General features: G+C 36.5%; 1 protein-coding gene across 1 annotated transcript; it reads right to left on the bottom strand.

Moving 5' to 3' along the window:
- Window positions 1-152: 152 nt before the first annotated feature.
- Window positions 153-17291, bottom strand: fzr1b (fizzy/cell division cycle 20 related 1b). The gene is made up of 15 exons (XM_056263665.1): window positions 17004-17291; window positions 16388-16526; window positions 13398-13499; window positions 13209-13272; window positions 12087-12214; window positions 11854-11930; window positions 11216-11321; window positions 9443-9520; window positions 9296-9361; window positions 9098-9200; window positions 8424-8605; window positions 4167-4400; window positions 3976-4080; window positions 699-791; window positions 153-610 (listed from the first exon to the last, which is right to left on the bottom strand). The coding sequence occupies exons 2-15, from the start codon at window positions 16460-16462 to the stop codon at window positions 569-571; spliced, it is 1455 nt and encodes a 484-aa protein (XP_056119640.1). The 5' UTR covers window positions 16463-16526; window positions 17004-17291; the 3' UTR covers window positions 153-568.
- Window positions 17292-22722: the final 5431 nt, after the last annotated feature.

Below are 22722 nucleotides of genomic sequence, written 5' to 3'. Positions count from 1 at the left end.
TTACTGTCACTTTAATGCATCTTTGCTGAAAAGTACTTATTTCTTTAAAAAACAAATCTTCCAGACCCCAAACTTTTAACCAGTACATACAACTATTGCTAGACGTACAGTAAATATAACCTTTTGTCTGTTCGTCATAAAAAATCACAGGATTAGTGTTAAGTGCATTTATTTCTCACAGATTTCATGATCTGGTTTTGATACACACATATAAAATATGTAAATTTTCATAAGCCATTTCCGTATAACCTCATGACTGAAGTCATGATAATGACAATATAGGTCATATAGGTTCAATTCTCTATTAATACTTCTACTTATACAATAGCACATCTGTTTGGACATCCACAATGTACAATAATAATAATAATAACCGACTGAATCTTAACATAAACAACAAGCTCACTCAATTTGTATGGGGTAAAACAGAAATCTGCTCAGTAAAAAAGAGTGGAGGAAGTGCTAGGGTCTCTCTCCCTGTCGGAAGGTCTGGAGTTGATGCAAGGACACAGAACAGAGTGAGTTCAAGGCTTTCATTCGTTCACGTGATTGGATGGACTTCTGTGAATTACCGTATCCTGGTGAACAGGTTCAACACTGATTTGGATTCCTGGAAACAGACGAAAAGAATGTGAAACACAGGTAACAGTTGAGGTGCAGGACGAGGTACACGTCCAAATGTAACACTTCAGCCTGACCTTGGTGCAGCGTGTCTTGCTGAAGACATTCCAGAACCTCAGTGTCTCGTCTCCTGCTCCCGTCACGATGGCCTCACCGTCCGGAGACACCGCCTGCACACAACCAAGACGCCCACATTCACTTCTGATGTGTGTCTGAATTAACACAGGATAACATTATTACATTACAGATCTTAGATTTGATTACTCTTTTGTCTTCGGCGGTCATTTGTACATAATTAAAAACTGGATCCGGAGACAACCATGCCAACCACGGTGTCTCTTAACCACGCTCTAAAGTGAGCTTTCCTGGTACACTTGGAAAATGTTCCCTGTTATTGGATTCGATTAAACATAAAAGGTAAGAAAATAAGAAACGTTAAGAAAAAACACAATAAGATACGCTGTTCATTTCATAAGGAATACTGATTTGAAAATACCTTTTTCAGGAAGTTTAAATTGACTGACTAAAATCTAAAATATTTTTTTATAAACGCACTCACTGGCCACTTTATTAGGTAGACCTTGCTTGTACCGGGTTGGACTCACTTTTGCCTTCAGAATTGCCTTTATTCTTCATGGCAGAGATTTAACAAAATGCTGGAAAAATGTATCTGAGATTTTAGTCCATATTGACATGAAAGCATCACTCAGTTGCTGCAGATTTGTCGGCTGCACATCCATGATGAGTGTCTCCCATTCCTCCACATCCCAAAGAGATCTGGTGACTGTGGAGGCCATTTGAGTTTAGTGACTCACTGTCATGTTCAAGAAACAGTTTGAGATGAGTTGAGCTTTGTGATGTGTGTGTTATCCTGCTGGAAGTGGCCATCAGAAGACGGAAACACTGTGGTCATAAAGAGATGGAGATGGTCATCAACAATACTCAGGTCTGCTGTGGTGTTTAAACGATGCTCAATTGGTGCTGAGGGACCCAAAGTGTGCCAAGAAAATATCCTCCACACCATTAAACCAACACCAGCAGCACCAGCTGAACCGTTCATACAAGGCAGGATGAATCCATGCTTTCATGTTGTTTATGCCAAATTCTGACCCAACCCTCTGAAAGACTCATCAGACCAGGCAACGGTTTTCAATAATTTCCTGTCCAGTTTTGTTGTGAATCGTAGCCTCAGTTTGCTGTTGTTATCTCACAGGAGTGTCACTGGTGTGTCTTCTGCTGTTGTAGCTCTTCTGCTTCAAGGTTCAACATGTTCAGAGATGCTCTTCTGCAGACCTCGGGTGTCACGAGTGGTTATTTGAGTTTCTGTTGTCTTTCTATCAGCTGAACCTTGTAATTCTTCTCTGACCTCTGGCATCAACAAGGCATTTTCTCCCACAGAACTGCAGCTCACTGGATATTTTCTCTTTTTCTGGACCATTCTCTGTAAACTATGGAAGCTTGTTTCCGCCACAGAATGAAAAATAAAAAAGGTAATTGCAACTTTTTCTCTCATAGTTCTGACTTTTTTTCTCACAATTACGAGATATAAAGTCAGAATTGCGTGATATAAAATCGCAATTGCGTGTTATAAAGTCAGAATTTATTGATATAAAGTCAGAATTTATTGATATAAAGTCGCAATTGCGTGTTATAAAGTCAGAATTGCGAGATATAAAGTTAGAATTGATTGATATAAAGTCGAAATTGCGTGTTGTAAAGTCAGAATTGTGAGATATAAACTTCCCCCTTAGAATTGGCCTGATAACTCGCAATTGCGTGTTTACATCTCACAATTCTGAGAAAAGATGTCAGAATTTCGAGATATAAACTCACAATTATGTGTTATAAAGTCAGAATTGCGAGATGTAAACTCGCAATTCTGAGAAAAAAAGTCAGAATTGTGAGATAAAAAGTCGCAATTCTGTCTTTTTTTCTCGCAATTGCGACTTTATTTCTCATAATTGCGACTTTATATCTCGCAATTGCGACTTTATATCTCAGAATTGCGACTTTATATCTCGCAATTGCGACTTTATTTCTCACAATTGTGACTTTATTTCTCACAATTGTGACTTCATATCTCGCAATTGTGAGATAAAAAGTCGCAATTATTATTATTATTCTTTTTTTTTTTTTATTCAGTGGCGGAAACAAGCTTCCATAGTAAACCCTAGAGATGGTTGTGTGTGAAAATCCCAGTAGATCAGCAGTTTCTGAAATACTCAGACCAGCCCTTCTGGCACCAACAACCCTGTCACATTCAAAGTCACTGAATCACCTTTCCTCCCCATTCTGATGCTCAGTTTGAACTTCAGCAGATCATCCTGACCATGTCTACATGCTTAAATGTATTGAATTGCTGGAGTGTGATTGGCTGATTAGATATTTGTATTAACGAGCAGCTGAACAGATGTACCTAATAAAGTGGCTGGTGAGTGTATTATGAATACATAAATATTATGGTTTTGGGAAGTCGCACCACATTTTACAACAGGAACTAATCTTTCCTTGCCAAAAAAAACCCATAAAATGATCTGATATTTTAAGAGACTTATTGACCTTGACACACAGTCATGGGGGTCTGCAGGAGTCACTCCATGACATCATTTCCTGTTTGTTAGATTTTGTTTCTGCATCTTGGTCGCACCACATGACTTTGATTTGGTTTTCCAAATAATAATAACTTATAACAACCCTTTGTTAAAATATATATTTTTCTATCAGGGAAATAAAAGTATGCATGTTTTTTTTTGTTGAGTATCATATTTGATGTATCAGGTTTTTGTGGCCCATATAGTGATATTGTGAGAATATGGAGCTCATACTTCAGAAAAATGCACCTTAATTTTACTCAGAGGCCCAAACTGAGCAGAAATATGCAATTGTGAGATGCATGTTCCTTAAAATCCTGACGTATCATATTTGAAACTCACATTTTAACATAAAAATGTATGTATGGATAATCCATTAAACCTAAGTTGCTTCAGTCCTGTATATCTTTGTTTTAAAATATTACTAATAATATAAAAAATATTCTTACGTTAATTCAGTAAAGATTTCACAGCAAAAAGACGTGTGCCACGTGAAGAACGCGTGAAGATTGTGTACAACAGTTTTTTCTTAGCAAAGTTCTGATCATGTTGATAATTTAGAGGCACTAGGAATTTGTGTTTGTTTTTTATATTTGTTCAAACATGATCTAGTAGGCTTTATGGGGTTAATAAAGTTTCACGAATTGTATTATTTTAGTCTTTTTTTCTTCATTATAAGGACAGTTGTATCACCCTGAGTTTTTTGCCTGTGTGTAAAGTCGCTGTATGTACAAATGAATTGCAGATCCGATAAAACACTTACCAAGTAGAGCACTCGGTACGAATGTCCTGTGAGCTTGGCTACCTGGGTGAGTGATGGGTATTTCCACACCAGGATCTGGTTCTGGGAGTAGCCGTGTGTGCTGACCTGATAGACATCAATGGTGAAAGCCAGCATGGGGGGGGGGGGGGGGGATCACATGACGTGACTGAGGTTGTAGTTGCGTTTCTTACCAGCTCGTTGGCGTGTTTGGACCAGGCCAGGTTGCAAACCTGTGAGCCGGTGTCGGTACTCTGCAATGCCTGTCCGGTCAGAGTGTTCCAGAAGCGAAGGCAGCGGTCAGCCGTTCCCCCTCCCGAGGCCAGCAGGCCGTGCTGGTGAGGAGACCATGCGATGGCCTTCACGGCCGCCAGGTGATCGCTGTACTGCTGCACGGGGAGCAGGCTCGAGCTGTTCCACACCAGCAACTGAAGCAGAGCAAAAACACACAGGGTTCCTTTGTGTCATGCTATTTAGACCGAATTTTATTAGTTCTTTTTCAATTTCTTATGGAAAGAAAGTGGTCTTGATTTTGATCAAGTTGGGCTCTTAATAATAATAATAAATCTGAAATTTGGTGCTCTAAAATGGTCCATGTATACATTGCGTTAATTCGTTTTTTGGTTTAAAGGCACACTATGTAATTTTTCGCCACTAGAGGTCGTTTATTCAAAACAAAAGGCGTAGCTTGATGACGCCTTGATTTCGTGGAATCGTGGGAGTTGTTGTCTTCACCTCTACAGCCGGTGGAGAATACGACGGGACTCGGGCAGAAATCATATTCATGGATGATCGGTAATGTATTAAAGATTTATTAGCGTTATGAAAGCCGCTGGAGCGGAACGAGGCGCTGGAGCGATTGCTAATGAGAGACGAGCGCGACACACGGCTCGAGAGCAGTGGAGCTTTTATTATACCCGCTTCTTCCGGTCATGTGTATGTGGGGTTACGCAGCGCTGTTTTATCATATTACAGTCTGATGAAAGGTGTTATAATGCTACTCTGTCCGTTCGATCGGCGGCTACTATATGAGACACTCGTTACACACTGCGGTGAGCTAGATCGATATTAGACATGGTAAATATGGTTCTCGCGGTAAATCAGGAAAATGAGATTTAAACAAAAAGACTAACTGTGTTGAGCTGTATAACAATGATTCGTTTTCACTGTCGATGAATGTATCCAAACAGTTGCTCACCTGTCTAATAAAACACATAATATATTAAAGCGTCTTTGGTGTTTCCATGGTTTCTACAAAATAAAAATGGAGGGTATGATGTCATTGATAGGCGACGCACGGACACGGTCCGTGTCCTGGTTAAAACTGCTTATTTTTCTGGATTTAAACATTCTTAGAAACATTTGGGATAATGTAAATACACAAATCAACAAAATATATAACTTTGTTCTAATGGTCTTTGGATATTTTAATCCAAAAATCTTACATAGTGTGCCTTTAAAGGTACAATATATGTAAATGTTTTTAGTTCAAAATTAAATTAAATTAAAATAATGATAATAATCATTCATCAATCCTTCTTCTAAATTGTGTTTTTGTCTTACCCTGATTCACTGTGGCAAGCCTATTATAAGTGAAACTGCGTAAAAACGCCACTCGCCCATTTGTGTCTCGCCATATCTGTGCATAGAGAAAAGTTTCTCCGGCTTCTTTTACACTTGTATGGTGCGGGAGTGGCATAGGTTAGTAAATCTTGAACTTCCATGGAATCACCCGTTTTAAACAAACGGATAAATTGCCATATGTAGCTCTCATTGTAAAGCATTATATGAGGGTCATATTCATAAGCAGTCACGCAGAGCCGAAGCACAACCAAAAAATGCTCTTCCACAAAATGCAAATGCATTGTTTTTTAACCACTAGAGGGCCAAACGTTACATTGTGTATTGAAAGCAGAAAAATAAACCTGTGTCTTGATATATATAAAAGCTTAATAAATGCTTCAAAAATGCTGGATGACTATTATTCTGTAAGAGAACTGATGATGGCATATGCTGATCTTTGGTTGACCGATCAGTGCCCACCCATGTGTGGAAATCAAATATTCAAGCTGTTTATCTATTTTCTACCCCTGAACCTAAAAACGAATTTTGTCAGTTTACACCATCCACGATGTCTTTCTGAACAATTCTGAGAGATATAGTAAGCTTTACTATTGGTACACATGCAAAATGTTTAATGTTATTAGATTTAAATGACATAAAAGAGTCCACAAGCAGCAAAAATGATGTAATCTTCGTATTCATGTTTATTTCATATGGACAGAGGTGGGTAGAGTATCCAAAAACTGTACTCAAGTAAAAGTACAAGTACTTATAGAAATATTTACTCAAAGTAAAAGTAAAAGTAATAATCTTAAAAGTTACTTGAGTAAGAGTAAAAAAGTAACCAATGAAAAAACTACTCAAGTAGTTAGTTACTAGTTACTTTGGATCACATAGGCCTATGTGATCCAAAGTAACTAGTAACTAACCACATATATATATATATATATATATATATATATATATATATATATATATATATATATATATATATATATATATATATATATATATATAACATGATATTATTTAGATATTTTTTCATTTTATGACTGACTAAAATTATCATAATTAGATAAGCTATCTTTGCAACAAAAACAGAAGAGACAAACATTATTTCTGTATATCTGTATATTATATCTATAGCCCGAAAACCATTGCCTGTCCTTTGGTTTGTATAATAGTATAATAACTTATGCAACTACATTTGGATTATTAGACAATGTCGGAATAAAGTGACTCTATGGAGTTTTGCATTCAAATGTAAAGGGATATGGCAGTCATGTCATGCCCAACACAAACAACGATCAAATGCAAGGATCTTCTTCTGTCTGTTCTCCAAAATGTATTTAAATGTAGGCTATATTTATGAAAGCATCTTTAAACTGGTTAACTGTGTCTAATAAGGTAGGCAAAGGCATTCGTTTTCAAGTCGAGTTCGCACGCCACTGCGCAATACACACATTGTGTGTGTACACACATTCATAAACTGACGATGATATCTTATTTAATGTATAAAGTAATGTATATGTCCAAAAAAAGGGGTAATGCCATACTTTGTAGTAGTGCTATATATGGCGTAATAATCAGTTTGGTGGTAAAATGTATTACCTGAATGAAATCGAATGTATTGTCGTGTGGAATAATTCATTCACAGACAGCTTACGAAGTAGCTAACATACGAAGATGTTCAACTAATAAAGATCTTCATCGCTCGCAAAAAATATGATGCATTTGCAGATTTACTTTCTAGACTGTACTGTAGACTGTGGACCGCCACTTCATACAACGCTCTTGATGTTCTTAAATCTTCCTGTTACGACTCCGAGACGATGCAGTGTGTGCAGGAAACTGAACAGATCATTCAAACTGATTCGCGAACCGATTTAGACAGATCTGCCCAACTTGTTTGATGAGGTCTTTGAACAGAATCGACTCAAAAGAGTGATTCATTTGTGAATTGAGCATCGCTCATGCCCATAAAAAAGAGAGAGCGCGCGCTTAGAATAAACTACGCTTTTAACAACATATTGCATTAAAATAAAGTAACGAGAGGAACGTCGCTCAACGTAACGAAATAAAAGTACAGTTTTTTCATTAGAAATGTACTCGAGTTAGAGTAAAAGTACCCACAATTAAATCTACTCTTAAAAGTAAAAAATTTCCAAAAAAATACTCAAGTAAATGTAACGAAGTAAATGTACTTCGTTACTACCCACCTCTGCATATGGAATGTTGCATTTTAAATACTTTTATACCATTTTCAAGAAGTTTAAATTGAATGACTCTAAAAAATATCATGTTGTGTAACCATTGAGAAAAAATGTACACATAATTAAACTTTGAATACATGCGAATATCCACATCTTAACTATTATTCCAAAACCTTTTTTTTGTTTTGTTTTTACAAATATCTCAAATTATTAATTCATAAAAATCCATTTTGGGAAGTCACACCACATAACATTTTATAACCTGAACTAACCTTTCCTTGCCATAAAAAGTTATTTTCTGCATCTTGGTCGCACGTGATTTTAATTTGGTGAAATTTTGACATGAATAACTTATAATAACACTTTTGGATTACACTTTATTTTAATGTGTCCTTGTCACAGTGTAACCATACATTTAAGTACTGATTAATAATAATTAACAACATGTACTTACTATAGGGCTAGGTTTAGGATTCAGGTTTGGTTTAGGGTTAGTTAATTGTCATCATACTAAAGTAACAACATGTAATGTGTAACAAGGACACTGTAAAATAAAGTGTTTTTAAAGGTGAAATTTGGTGTGAATGCAACATACACAAACCCAGTCAACTTAGTCATGTCTTGCATGTTCAATTATGTCTCGTTTTTAGATTATCCCGTTTTATTGACACTAACCTTGTTATCGTTCCCTCCAGAGGCGAGGTGCTGGTGGTCAGGTGACCACTTGAGGCCACACACTTCCTGCCTGTGGCCCTGGAGGCGTCTCTCCACAGGAGGAGGTGTCCTCACGTCCCTTTGTAGGATCACTCTGTCCCGGCTACCCGACGACAGCTGCTCTCCGTTCCACGCAAGCGCTCCTGAGAGACACGAGAGGAGGTGAGACTCAAACTCTAATAATATGATGAAGATGACTTGTTCTTTATGAGGATCTTAGCTCTCTTAGTGAAAAAAAAAAAGAAATCTGATAAATTGTTCTGAGAATGATTTCAGAACAATTTAATGTAAACGTAAATGTAAATGTAATGTAAATGATTTAAAGTTCCAAACACGTAAGACTTTTGTTCATCTCCATATGAATCGAGTGGTTGAATCAAAGCCTTCTGAAGAGACTTGATCGCTTTATATGATGAAAAGATTTAATTTAGGCTTTTATTTACATATAAATACATAGATACATAGAGCACATCAAATATGGTGAATGTTTCGAAGATTAATGAATGTTTATTGGGTTTGGAACCACATGAGGGTGGTGGTTCATTGTAATTGATGACAGAATTTTAATTGTTAAAACTAACCCTTTAAACCAGTAAAAGTTTTAAGTGAGTGAGTGATTGTCACATGACACAAACCTACGCGTGCTGAATGTCCCTCCAAACTGGTCAACTTCCTCCCTCCAGCTGCATCCCAAATCTGAACAAATCCCTTATGGGTCCCTACAGCCACCAGACTTCCCTGAGAGAACGACAAAGAAGTCAATATTATCCTGGATAAATACAAAGCACACAAGTTAGACATTTTAATATAACATGTAAGAGGTTTGTGCTGACCCTCTCATTCCAGCACACTGATGTCACAGAGTCGCCATCCACAGATAAGTCACACAACCGCGTCACCTGTGTAAGTTTGGAAGTGTAAAATGAAACGCTCATTACTGACAGTCAGACCAGATCGCGTCTTAAAAGTCTGTCTCATACCTGGCTGGTACAGGCACTCCACAGGTAAACACAAGCCCCCAAACCAACACTCAAGAGATTTCCAGCTGACCAGTCCACCTGTTCACAAACATTTTCAGTCAAATTACTACACTGCAAATGTTAACATGCATATTATGGAGACTATAGCACAATTACGCCATGTCCTAACCAGACGGGGTGCGATAAGATTCCAGTGACAAGCAATTAGTCTGTCCACACCAGATGTGACGCGGCAAAATCAATCAAAAATCACAGCCAATCAGAACAGCGTGTGGGCGGAGTCTCTCAGCAAGCGCACTGCACTCGCAATGCAATGGAGACGTACACATTCAAATACATCATTTACATTTAATGCATTTGGCAGATACTTTTATCCAAAGCTTTTCAAGGTACACATTTACATTCTTAGCAATTCTTGCTTTCCCTGGGAATCGAACCACTGACCTTGCCGTTGCAAGCGCCAACGCTCTACTGTTTGAACTACAGGAAAGCTAATTTTAATACATAGAACACACTTGTTTGTTCACACTGAGTTCACATTTCTCATTTCCTTTCATTTATTTTCAACATCTGAGGTGAATTATCCATTGTGGATTTCAGTATGGCTATTAAGGTCACGCATAATGATATACTCGCATTAAATTCTTTTAACCCTCTGTTGCCGTTCGAATTGTTTTTTTTAGAATTTTTTAGTTAATTGGAATGGACGAAACTTGGTAAAGGTTTTGGCATTTGCTATGTGAACACACACAAAAAAAATCATGGGCATAATTCGAAAAGGTTCAATGGTCCTGAGAAAAATAGTCACACTTGTACTGTTGGCGGTCAAAAATGACCAAATAGGAAACGAATTATATCTAGTGAAAACTTTAGGGACTGCGGCCAAACAAAATCTTACCGAAAGCTCATTTTTTGAGATATCAACTTCAAATTTGGATCTCAACTTTTTTAGATTTATGGCTTTGATTTTCTCACAGTTTTAGCGTAAAACATATTTTGCAAATGATATATTTCAAATAAAATGTACAAATATTTGTATGCATTTTTCATAATAATAAACTTAAACTTCTATACCTTTATTTTAGTTTTAATTTTTAAGCTCTTTTCACTTCAGCAATAATCTGTCAAGAGTCGTTTTTTAAAAAAGAGACCAAACTTATGTGCGCCATTTTCAGGTCTATGCTCAAAAAGTGGTTAACAAGTAATAAATGGATCATAACTATTCCATAAATATAATTAAGTACCATAAAATCCCCTAAAAATACAAAATGTTAAATAAAAAAACATCTACCTAAAATATAGTACATTCATTTTATTGAAATAAAATTTCAATACAATTTAAAAAAAGTTGTTGTTTTTTATCATTCCACAAAGTCTCAGAAATAGAAACCGTTTCTAGAATATAATTGTTGTGTATCGCTGTCGCGACTGGTTAGGGATTAAAAGATTAACATGAAAAAGATGTATTTTATCGCGTGTCGCTGTGTCACGTCAGGTCTGAATAGTGCTAAAAGAGTATTTTAAAGAGTTCTCTGAAATACTTCTGACTTCTAATTAATCAATGAACAAATTCTCCAGTTAAATATTTTAGTATAATGACAGGCAGACTATATAACTGACAGTTGTCCCAGGCAACCAATTTCTTACAGTCAGCTGGTCATTATTGCTAAATTAAAGTAAAAAATAATGTACCTTCACAGTAACACTTTCAGACCCCTATTCCTTATTTAATATCTGTAAAACTATATATGGAGCTTTATAAATGAAGTGTACCAGGTTGAGGTAGAAGTCATCCTGCAACTCTGGGGCATCAAGAACCTTGAACGGGATCTTGGAAATCTTGCGTGCAGGCTTTCGGGGTGAGCGCAATAGTTTGTGACTGCAGAAAAAAAAGAAAAAAAATCACACATTTAGTTTGTTTAATCCAAGTTAAATTGTATAGAAATTCACAGGCATGTCTATAATGTGGATACAATTAATAAATGTACAAAAAAGTCTGTGTTATAAACAGAAAAATAGCTAAAAATTATTTTCTTATTCAGTATTTTGTACAGAGCCCCACACATGAAAAAATCTGGAAAAGAATCGGCCTTGTTTTATTCACTTATTCCCTCATTTTAGGTAAATCCTGGCCACAATGTACTAATCTGTTCCCTTATTTCTTAATTTAGTTAAATCATGCACACAATTTACGTAAGTCTTAGGAACGAATTCTTAATTTGTGGCCGCTAAATCTTGTAACTTGTAATTACCAAAATGGTAAGAAAAATAAACTTAATTCAATATACATTTCTAAACATTTTATGTGTTTTTTTTTATCTTTTCAAGTAAATGAGTTTGCAGTGCAAACATAAAAAAAGATCGTCGGCTCAGTTATATTTTGAATTAATGCAGAGGTTAAAGAATGATACCTTTTGTTACTGAGAGGAGAGAGGGAATAGGGGGAGATTTCATTGTCAAAAGGCACTCTCTTTGTGAGGATGGTGTACTGAGAGACACAAGAAAAACAAGAGTTATACAACAAGAGTCAAGTTCTAAAACTTATATAAACTCAAATGTGAGAACAAGCAGAACACAAACATGCTTCTCCAGTGACCTTTTTACATGGCAATGAATCTCACATGGATCTGTCATGTAAACTCACCCTGAAGAGGCTGTGTGTGTCCTGTGTGAGTATGGTGTGTCGACGGTCATCTGTGTGAGGATCAGGCACGGTTTCGATTCCTGCTCCCAACAGCTCATTCCTCAGCAGTGCAGCATACGCCACAGCATCTGTAAAACACAACAATGCTTTTTTGTTATTTTCTTCCTATATATATATACATACACTTCTTTTACGTTTATTACTTTTATTCAGCAAGAATGATTTGTTAATAAAATTATATATATATTAAATAAACGCTGTTCTTCTGAACTTTCAAAAAGTCCTGAAAACGTAGCTGTAATATATACATTTCAATCATGAAAACTCTTGAAATAGTTTTAGCATGTTATTAAATATGGCAATGTTAATGTATTTGGTAGATATGCAGCTGCTGCTTAAATAGACAGACATATATCCCATAGCAGATCTAGGCAGGTGGAGCTGGGGGAGGTGGAGGGGTTCAGAGGAACTCTGATAGCACGATACAGGACTAGCCTACAGCAAACACTGAACCACACTATTTAAATTGTTGAGTAGGGATGTGACGGTGAGAATATGTTTAGCAGCAACTGATGAGCGACAATGGCTTGAATGATGGGTTCATTATTATTCTTAATGAAAAACACATCAACAAAACAGTACAATGACAAACTCGCTTAAATGGGCGCTTTTACATTTCGCTTTGAAACCAAATCTTACGCCATCGTCTTGTCAGTCAAGAGTGAGGCGAAATGGACGAAGTGAGGTGAAATCTGACTCCTGCTGCTGATCCGTGCTGCAACTCTTGTTCGGCTCGCGCTGCATTGAGCAGACATGTTCAGTTTTTAAATGTAGAGTCTATTACTATATAAAAATCAAAGCGACAGTGGGGGGCGACAAGTGATCTAACCGGTGTTGCGGCTGAACACCATGTAACACCGAATATCGCAGCAAGCAATCTCATTGGCTGCAGGATCAGCAGAGGCCAATCAGCTTGTGCCTTGTGGTAATGATGTGATTGCTTGTAGACTGCATGTAAAGTACCCATCAGCCTCAGCCATCTACAGTTTCATGACTGAACTAGATATATATTTTTTGACTGAAAATCGAGGGCATGTAAAAGATGATGCAGAATGACTTCACCTTTCCCTGTGTCTGTACTAGCATCCTTCGCCCGCTGATTCTGATTGGGTGTCCAACAGTTCTCCTACAAACATAAAGCAAAAATGAACGTGTTTATAGCGGTGCAATGACAATAATGCACTGGCTTTAATCTATCATTCTTTTTTTACTGTGGATGAGTGTAAACTGTTCAGATGAATGGTAACTTACATTGGCATAGTGGAAGTTTATGCTCCAGTTGCTCCCGGCACGCGTGGGGATAAACCTGTCTCCTGATTTCACCGTAACCGGACTGCATGCTGCATACCCTGACTGCACAAACAGTAATACATAACTGGAACAGACAATCAACATGTGTAGCATTTATATGTTTTTCCTCTTTATTGCACACATTTAATAAATCAAAAGTGGAATTGACAAAAAAAATTCAAAAAAATTCTCTGAAATTCAAAATTCAGGTGCAAAAATGTCCTGTAATAATTGTTCTTTTTTTAAACAACATATATTTCTTAATATTCCAGATCTAATCTTAATATCACAAACCAAACTAGGGTTTAATAGACAATTAATAATCATTATTGCAAACTGATTAAGCTGCACTGGCACTATCAGATGAGAAAAAAAATTGAACTGAATTGAGCTGGGTAATGACACTAACTTTGTAACATCGACATTAAATAAACACTGAATTGACCTGAGATGAATACTGACACTATGGCCGTCTGTAGAGCAGCTTTACAGTGGAATTTAGGCTAACTCTTCACATAACTGATGAACTTTGCAACATTGACACTGTTATTGAACTGAACTGAATCAACACTGAACTGTCTTAAATTGAAAAATGACACTATTGTCTTCTGAAGAGCTGCTTTATAGCTGAAATTCAATTTGTTCATTAATATGACTAACTTAATGTATTTGGTCTTGGCAGACTATGGGCCCTATTTTAAAGATCTAAGCGCATGGTCTAAAGCGCATGGCTAAATGGTCTAAAAAGGTTGTCCCTATTCTCTTAATGAGTAATGGGTGTGTTTTGGGCGTAACATGCAATAAACCAATCAAGAGTCTCATCTCCCATTCCCTTTAAAAGCCAGTTGCGCTCGCGCCGTGGCGGATTCGCTATTTACATGGCGCAATTTGCAAACAGAAAGACTGAACGTGTCTCCGGAGCGCAAACGGATCTGCTCGTGCGCGAGGTTAAGGCGCGCAAGCAGACCATCTACGGGACAAGCCGGATTCCACCATATCTTTATGTAAACAATAATAATCTTTTACATTGTAATCCTTTAATTTATAATATTTGGCATTTTTGTGTGCTGCTGCGCGTCCCTGTGTGTGTAATAAGCTGAGTGTACGCCTATAGGCGCATATTACTAACGCGCCTTTTAAATAAATAAAAAATACTGCACCATTGACTTTAGACCAAGTTTTTGTTGGTCAATGGCGCAGTCTATTTCAGTTGCCTCAAAATACCAACGCGCCAACAATGCGCCTGAACACATCTCGTTTTCAGCCCATGGGCGCACAAATAGGCGCAAATGCATTTGCTATTTAACCCTTTGGGGTCCTTCGGCCCAAATGGACCCGAAGCATTTAAATTTTTTTTTTTTTTAAATCATTGCTTTATCGGAATGGTCCGAAATTTGGTGACTTTGTTGGTACTTGGCATATCAACACCCCAAAAAATTGGGGACAGGATTTGAATAGTCTAAGTGGTTGTAAAAAAAATAGTCACACTCAGGACCTTCTGGTCCAAATGGACCCGCATAGGAAATGAATGGGAAATTGGCAAAAATGTGAAAATACAGAGTTATTTTGTGCGTACAAACTACAAATCAGCCACGATCCAGAAAAAAAGCACACAACAGTGAAGGGGTGAATCTATAAAACATCAAGAGTGCAAAACAGACACATCCACACACACACACACACACACACACACTTTTATACACATACACACTAATAAATTCAGATTACATATGGGTTTTTAATTTTTAAAATGCTCAGTTTGTCCACCAGATGGCATCCATCTCATTTCAAAAATTGCTTTCATGAGGCCTAGGCTTGACTCTAAAATGAAATACAGCTTTAAAAAATAAAAATAAAAATAAAAATATTTTTTTTAAATTTCTATTATATTCAATGGGGAAAAAATGGGTCATAATTATTGCATTAATATTAATTATAAATCATTTTTATTTTTGAAATTATCTCAAAACACCAAAAAAGAAAAGAAAAAATATTATAAAAAACAAGTAAAAAAAAAAAAAAGGTGATTTTTTTTTAATAAATATTAATCCCACCCTTCCGGCCCATTTGGACCCGAAGGTCCTGAGTGTGACTCTGAAATGAAGGACCCCAGAACATGGCGCAGGACGTGAAAATGATAACTGCGTCAGGCTGAAACTAGCACTTGCGTCGCGCTTGGCGCTGCATTGCGCCGGGTGTATGATAGGGCCCTATATCTGCTACGCTGCTGCTGGTGATTATTGCTGCTGCAGACAGAGCATGTAAGAGATGCTGCTGCTGCTGCATAAATAGACAGACATAAATCCCATAACAGATCTAGGCAGGTGGAGCTGGGGGAGGTGGAGAGGTTCAGAGGAACTCTGATAGTGCGATACAAGACTAGCCTACAGCAAACACTGAACCAGACTATTTAAATGTTGAGCAAGCAATATCATTGGCTGCAGAATCAGCAGAGGCTAATCAGCTTGTGTCATGCAGAAATATGATTTATTTATGATTTAATGCCGCCATAACAGCAATGGCTATATTAATGGCAATATCAACAGTATTTCATTTTTTATATATAATTTGAATACAATGATTACAATAATTTAACAATTTTGTCTTAAAAAACAACAATATACAAAAACATTCATACATAATAATAACAATGACAATTATATAAAATCTTTTTATGTAAAAAAAAAAAAAATTATGAATGACAAAAACTCTCAAATTATTCCAGGAGAAACCTTTTTTTTTTTTAAATGTACTTTTTGAATAAAAACGATGTTTAAAAACAATCAAATAAAAAAAATCTCATGAATTGTGAGATAAAAAAGTCGCAATTACCTTTTCATATTTTTATTCCATTGTGAAAACAAGTTTCCATAGAAATCTTATTAGAAATATGGCTAATATATACACACAAGGCTATAAAAAAAATAAAGTTAGGGTCTTTTCATGCTTACCTTGGACGGGTGGCCCTCTGGGACGTTCTGGTGGTTGATTTGCCTTAACAGGCGTCTTTCATAGTCCTGGTCCATTTCTACTGTAAACTACTCTCTCTCCATCAGTCTGCAGATGGGGGTCCTTCAAGGTCTCCCATCCCTACAGAAAAATGATGAATGCATGATTGATAACACTCACTCATAATGCTTTGCTTATTTTCTAAACATCTGCTCCAATGACAGCTGTCAGTAAGTGTCAACCTCTCATCAACAAAACGTCTGTCATATCAATTCATCACCTGAACTGGTTTCTGAACTGGTTTATTAAAAATAATTCTAATTCAAGTCATGACAAGATCTGCTAGATGACAAGCATTACACCACATTAACCATATTAGCAATCTAAAAGCACACGTTTTTAAGTAATTCATGATGGTTTTATTAAAAAGACCGAGTGTTAATGCCAGCGGGAGGGTTGTAAACACGCGTATGTAATCAGTTGCCATGGCAGCTCGCTAACAGCGATGAGCTCAAGGAAGATTTACATCTTACATTATGACACGATAACAACGTTTTCCCGAGTTTAATAGATGTAGAAGACCTTGAAACCTCGTATTAGAAAAGAAAAGCATCTTACCTTAGCCAAGTGCTCAGGAACCCCACATTATACTGACATGTGTGTTCAGCTAACGTTACGTGCGCAATGATTTCCTAAACATCTAACGTTAGTTCGCTTTTTCTCGATGCTGCAACAAAGGATTAAGGCCGTTTTGGTAATGTGCTGTAAATTTTCCGGTCTTTGGAGATAATAGTACGATCATTGAGCAGAGGGTATCAATGTTTATGTTCATGTCAAGATGGCGAGCAAATCAGCTGTGAGGTGAAAGTGTAATTCCGTGCACGTCCAGAAGAGGCGCAGTGAGAGGAGAGGCTATTTAACACTGAATCTAATGGCTACTACACATATTTAACTATTCAAAATGTGTATTGGGCAATCTCAGGTATTTCATTTTTTACAAGGTTTCTAAGCAGAAGATGGATGCATGTTTTCTCAGTCCTGTTACCATATCTCATGTGCCATTTAAAAAGCCTGTTTAAAAGCATGTCAATTCATTTCTTTTTTTTTATGTTATATATATTATATTTGTTATATATGTTCAAATAATTAATATATGTGATTTAAAAAATCACTATATATATTAAGGCAAGGTGTAGTTTAATAAAAACACACAGCCCTTTTTTTTTCATTTTAACGAAGACCAAAAGCCCCAAGTTTCTCTTGTTTTATATACTTTCATTTATTAAACAATTGTATAAACGATGGACCAAACAAAACTGATAAAAAAAACAGTGGTTTAACTTTATTTTTTTAGAAGAAAAACCAAAGGTAATAACAGGAATGGACACTTGTTAACAGGAATGTGTGTCCATGTTGTGTGTGTGTCTGTGTCTGTGTGGGTGTGTGTCTGTGTGAGTGATAGAAATAGAGATAGAGATAGAGAGTGTGTGTGTGGCCTACATGGCCATGTGTGCATGTGTGTGTATGAGATTTCTGTGTTGAAGGGATGTGCTAGTAGTACTTCACAGCGAAGAAGGTGGAAAGAGAAAGAAGGAGAGGGAGGGAAGGAAAGACAAAAGAGAGGGTTGCGGGTGTGTTTCGCTTGCATAGTGTGGGTTCTCTCCATCTTCTACAAAAGATAAGAAAGACAAAAACAAAGTCACTTAGTGGTGCACTGGCTCCCTTTAAGTATGGTACTATTCACAGTGTAAAACTAATCCCAAATGTCTACAATTTAAGTATTTTCAACTGTAAAACTCATAAGGTGAATACTAATATTCACACTATTAAATCAACAAAACAGAGGACTCTACTCACTCCTTGAGGATTGAGTTTTTAAGCAAAAAATATCAAATACATGACATATGGCCATGTATGCTAATAGCATGAGGACACTGAGCAAATTCTAGTGACTTACCTAAAGGTAAAGGTATTGTAGGTAGAAATTTTATAAAAAAACTTTTTTTCAAATTTGTTTAAACTTTCTATATATATCAATGCATAATTAAAATGTAAGTACTCTGATAAAAAGAGTATAAAAAATCGAGTGACTCTAGACCGTTTAATCTGCACTAAACACAGCTCATTATTTCCATCCGGGACGAAACAAAGGATTTGCTTGGGCGACTGTCACTCTCTCGCAACCATGGCAACCACCCTTTTGCCACACAGGACCTGCCCACTTGCGCGTACCCGTTTGATTTGAGGAATTCAAGAGGCACGGAACCTAGGAATAGCAAAACAATGGCAGAGAAAGACCAATCAAAATTCATATAGGCCTATGCAGTTCGCGAAGGCAAACCAGCCAAAAAAAGGAAGACAGTAAAGAAAAGGTAATGAACAAAAAGTCTTTGGATAAACAACGATTTATCTGTCCTCGAGCTGACGATGCAGTACTTGTCTCTGGAGAGTGATTATCAGATAGTCCTCATCAGAGTCAACAATGCTTTCATCATTGAAAATCTTACATGCAGAACACCGGCATATATGTTATGAATCTTACACGAAATTCATCTTCATCACAGTGTAAATGATGGCAATGGAAAAACGTGTATCATGCAACCTGTTTTTAGCTTTGCCTTATAGATAACTAGCTCGTTAGCGAATCAATAAATATATATTATAAACTTTACCGATATCAATATGCTAGCTTGATAGTGAGTACAAAATAAATCTTATTTGTTTATCTTCATAACGATAAAGTTAGATTTTTTTTTATTACATGTGATTCTGACATGATGTCACTACATGCACTGCGCTCCTTCCTCTCCGCTCGTCTCAGGTAAATATTATAATGCGTCTTCAGCTCAGCGGTCGGAGTCGCGCGTTCATGTGTTTTGGGGGCGTGACTTTGGAAGGAGCCCAGAAGGGAGGGGGTGGAGTGAATGGAAATAATGAGCTGTCTCTAAAACAGTCGTGAGAGGTCTACAGACATTCGATTTTTATACTCTTTTTATCAGACTACTTACCTTTTAATTATGCATTGATATATATATAGAAAGTTTAAACAAATTTGGAAAAAAGTGTTTTTTTATAAAAATTTCTACCTACAATACCTTTAATAAACAAATGACATCTAAGAGATAATTTAGGTAACAGGACATTACGTTGAGATTTCTCTTCTCAGTGACAATTTCAAATATACAGAAATTAAAATGAGAGGACTTACTTTTGGTATTCTCATGGCCTGCATACGATCCAGATGATGCAACTTCCTGTTGAAAATGTGTCTTGTCAAAAAAACAAAAAACAAATAAAAAAGTAAGTTTTCACACCAAAAGTGAAATGACACATGCAGGGGAAAGAAAGTTCAACAATACTTCAGCAATAAACACAAATGTGATGTTTAACTAAAGTCATTTTTGCTTATTAGAATTAGATCATTGAAGGTCAGCAGAAAAGACATTGGTTATTAAATACATACATTATGTATTATTTAACATTTAATGTTTGCATTTCACTGTTTTTAAGCATTTTGAGGCATACTGAATCTGGTTTTGTGCAAGTGAGATGATTAATATGCTCACATTTAGTCTAGAACTACAATAAACCATCATGTTCACACAGCGCACACAACACCTCTGCACTCACTCACGATTTCTCTCAACATGAGGACAGGAGCGCTGCCAGACAATAAATGCGGAAAACAGACAAAAAACGTTACTTACTTGGAAAAAAGTAATCTGATTACGTTACTCACATTACTTGTAATGCATTACCCCTAACATTGCTGCAGAATTTAGCTCCAGCCCCAATTAAACACTCCTGAACCAGCTCATCAGTATCGTATAGGGCCTAGTAAGAATTAGCTGGTTCAAGTGTGTTTAATTGGGGTTGGAGCTAAGCTCTGCAGGACAGTGGCCCTCCAGGACCGAGTTTGGAGACCCCTGCTGAACCATTAAAACTTATTTGATTGGAGAAAATAACCACCCTGCCCTTTTGTCAATCACTGGATATGTAAATAAGTCCAGGCCTGCCTAGTGATGTAAAACAGGCTGCGTATGTATGGATAATGAGATGGCATGAGGGAAAAATACAAGTTTCCCATCACAGCAGGCACTGACAGCACGGCTCCTCAAGACAAGCAGTAACAGAGCCTGTTGCTGTAGAATAACCCCTAGTGAACACCTTAGTTGTTTTGATGTGAAATGTTTTGATGTAGAAATCTGCTGCAACTCAGTCAATTTAAGTTCCGCTTAATACAATCAGATTTTGATTTTGCGTAACTGTTTTCTATTAAGTACAATGAACTTTCAGTAATATTTGCGTGAAATGAATTTCATTTAATTAGTTCAAACTGTTCAGTTTGTAACATGTCAACATCCCCAAATGTCAATCATTGCGTCAAGTCTGGGTTTCCCCACTTTGAAAACCGATACTGACCAGCCCTTGTGAAAAAGAAATGCACTTAATTGTTAGTGAATGTGCACTTTTATTGTAGCATACTTCAAATCTTAAAAGCATATTTTTTAAAACTGTACTAGATAAATAAAATATTAATGAAATAAAAGGGCACTTATGTTTGCTTAGAGAGAGTACACACATTACTTTTTTAAAAGTGCACTTTGTAATAATGTCAAATTTAAAGTTTTACATTTTTAAATAATTGTTTTATTAATAATTTGTTGTGGTTTAAAGCAGAACTTTGATTAACATTTTAAAGCACATGTAAAGTACAAGTGATTTTACATTTAAATTACATTACATTTACATTTTAAATATATTTAAAATAGACCAAATTGCAACTTTATCACTACAAGTGTAAGTAGATTTTTTTTTTTTAAAGACAGCATTTTCAATTGAACTGACATGAAATAGTAGTTTAATTGCTTGACAGCTGCAAGTGGTGGCGATTTTGATTTATTTTATGCAGTTAGGAAATCTTTTATTGTTCAAGTTGTTATTTATCTCCTAAACAAGTTTTACTATCCATGTGCATGTATAGATCTAGAGAGTGATTAAAATAAGTGTTCTCTCCATAAATGACAAGAAATAGGCCTAATGTTTTCCTCCATTTTGTCAGCTCCTATATACAGAAAACTGAAAAGATAAATGAATAATGACTTTAAATCAAGTTTATTTGTGAATGGTCATGAGTAATTTCATAAATAAATGTGGGATTAATACTGTGCACATTTCTATTAAACCTGTTTCACTGCACAATTTCCACCTTCTTTCTTTCTTTGTTGAACAAGACTGACTCAGCATTTTGTGTGTCGCATTTTGCTCAGTTTGCTGTGTGTTTGAAGAACAATGGCATGCCTTATGACTCAATGTGCCAGTAAAGTGACACAAAAATGAAAATGCATAATTTACAGCATTGAATCCGAATTAATGTTTTTTTTAACAACCGCAAGGATCAAATAGCATGATTATAACATGATTTATGACTATATCTTAATGTTACTTTGCTCTTATCAGCATAGACTTGTCAAACATTTCATATTGACACATGCTGTAAGTCTGTTTAGATATGTAATCCTGCTAAAGCATTCCTTTCATGATTTAGCACACTGAACCTACTTTCAAGTAAGCAAAGCCTGGGTTATGGATGTTGTTTGTTATACATTTTCACTAAAACCTGTAACCTTGACACAAAGCTGTAGAGACGGTCATTACTAATGAGAGATATGCTGATTATGCCAATGTTTGTTGGTTGAAAGCAGTTCTTTTTTAAACACACGTTTGAGGTATCATTTGATCTGAAGCCCACAGCTGCGTTTTAATATGATCTCTTTGTGTCCCGCCGCCTCTTATCAGGCCCTTCATTTGGTGCCCATGACAACTAGTTGAAAGACAGGACGCTGAAAGAGTGGGGGAGGTAGAGGTAAAAAGATGAAGTCTGCAAATGACAGCTACTTTTGCACACTGCCTAAAATCAAAGAACATACGATAGCTTAAACATAGGCCTAGACTAGAGGAAATGTTTGGAATGCCAAGCTATTGTGTTTAGTGTAGCTATCCTATCCTACAAAGATTTATGTATGTTTGGATGAGTGCAAAGATTTACTCTCTGGGAACCGCAGCAGATAAAATGGAAGAGGAAATGAATAATATGACATATGAGTAAACACTGACAGATCCTCTGGCAACCCCAGAGGAATGTTAAAGCATCAGTCTGACACAAGGCAGCACGGAAAATCCCACAAACTAGGTTTCCTCCTCCTCCTCCTTAAAGGTGCTCTAAGCGATGTCATGTGTTTTTTAGGCCAAAACATTTTTTGTCACATACAGCAAACATCTCCTCACTATCCGCTGGCTGCCTGTCCCCTGAACACACTGTAAAGAAACGCGATCT

The sequence above is a fragment of the Rhinichthys klamathensis genome, unplaced genomic scaffold (genome assembly GCF_029890125.1).
Source record: "Rhinichthys klamathensis goyatoka isolate OS25496 unplaced genomic scaffold, OSU_Roscu_1.1 h1tg000011l_1, whole genome shotgun sequence".
NCBI classification, from domain to species: Eukaryota; Metazoa; Chordata; class Actinopteri; order Cypriniformes; family Leuciscidae; genus Rhinichthys; species Rhinichthys klamathensis.
This window is presented reverse-complemented; position numbering and strand designations above follow the sequence as displayed.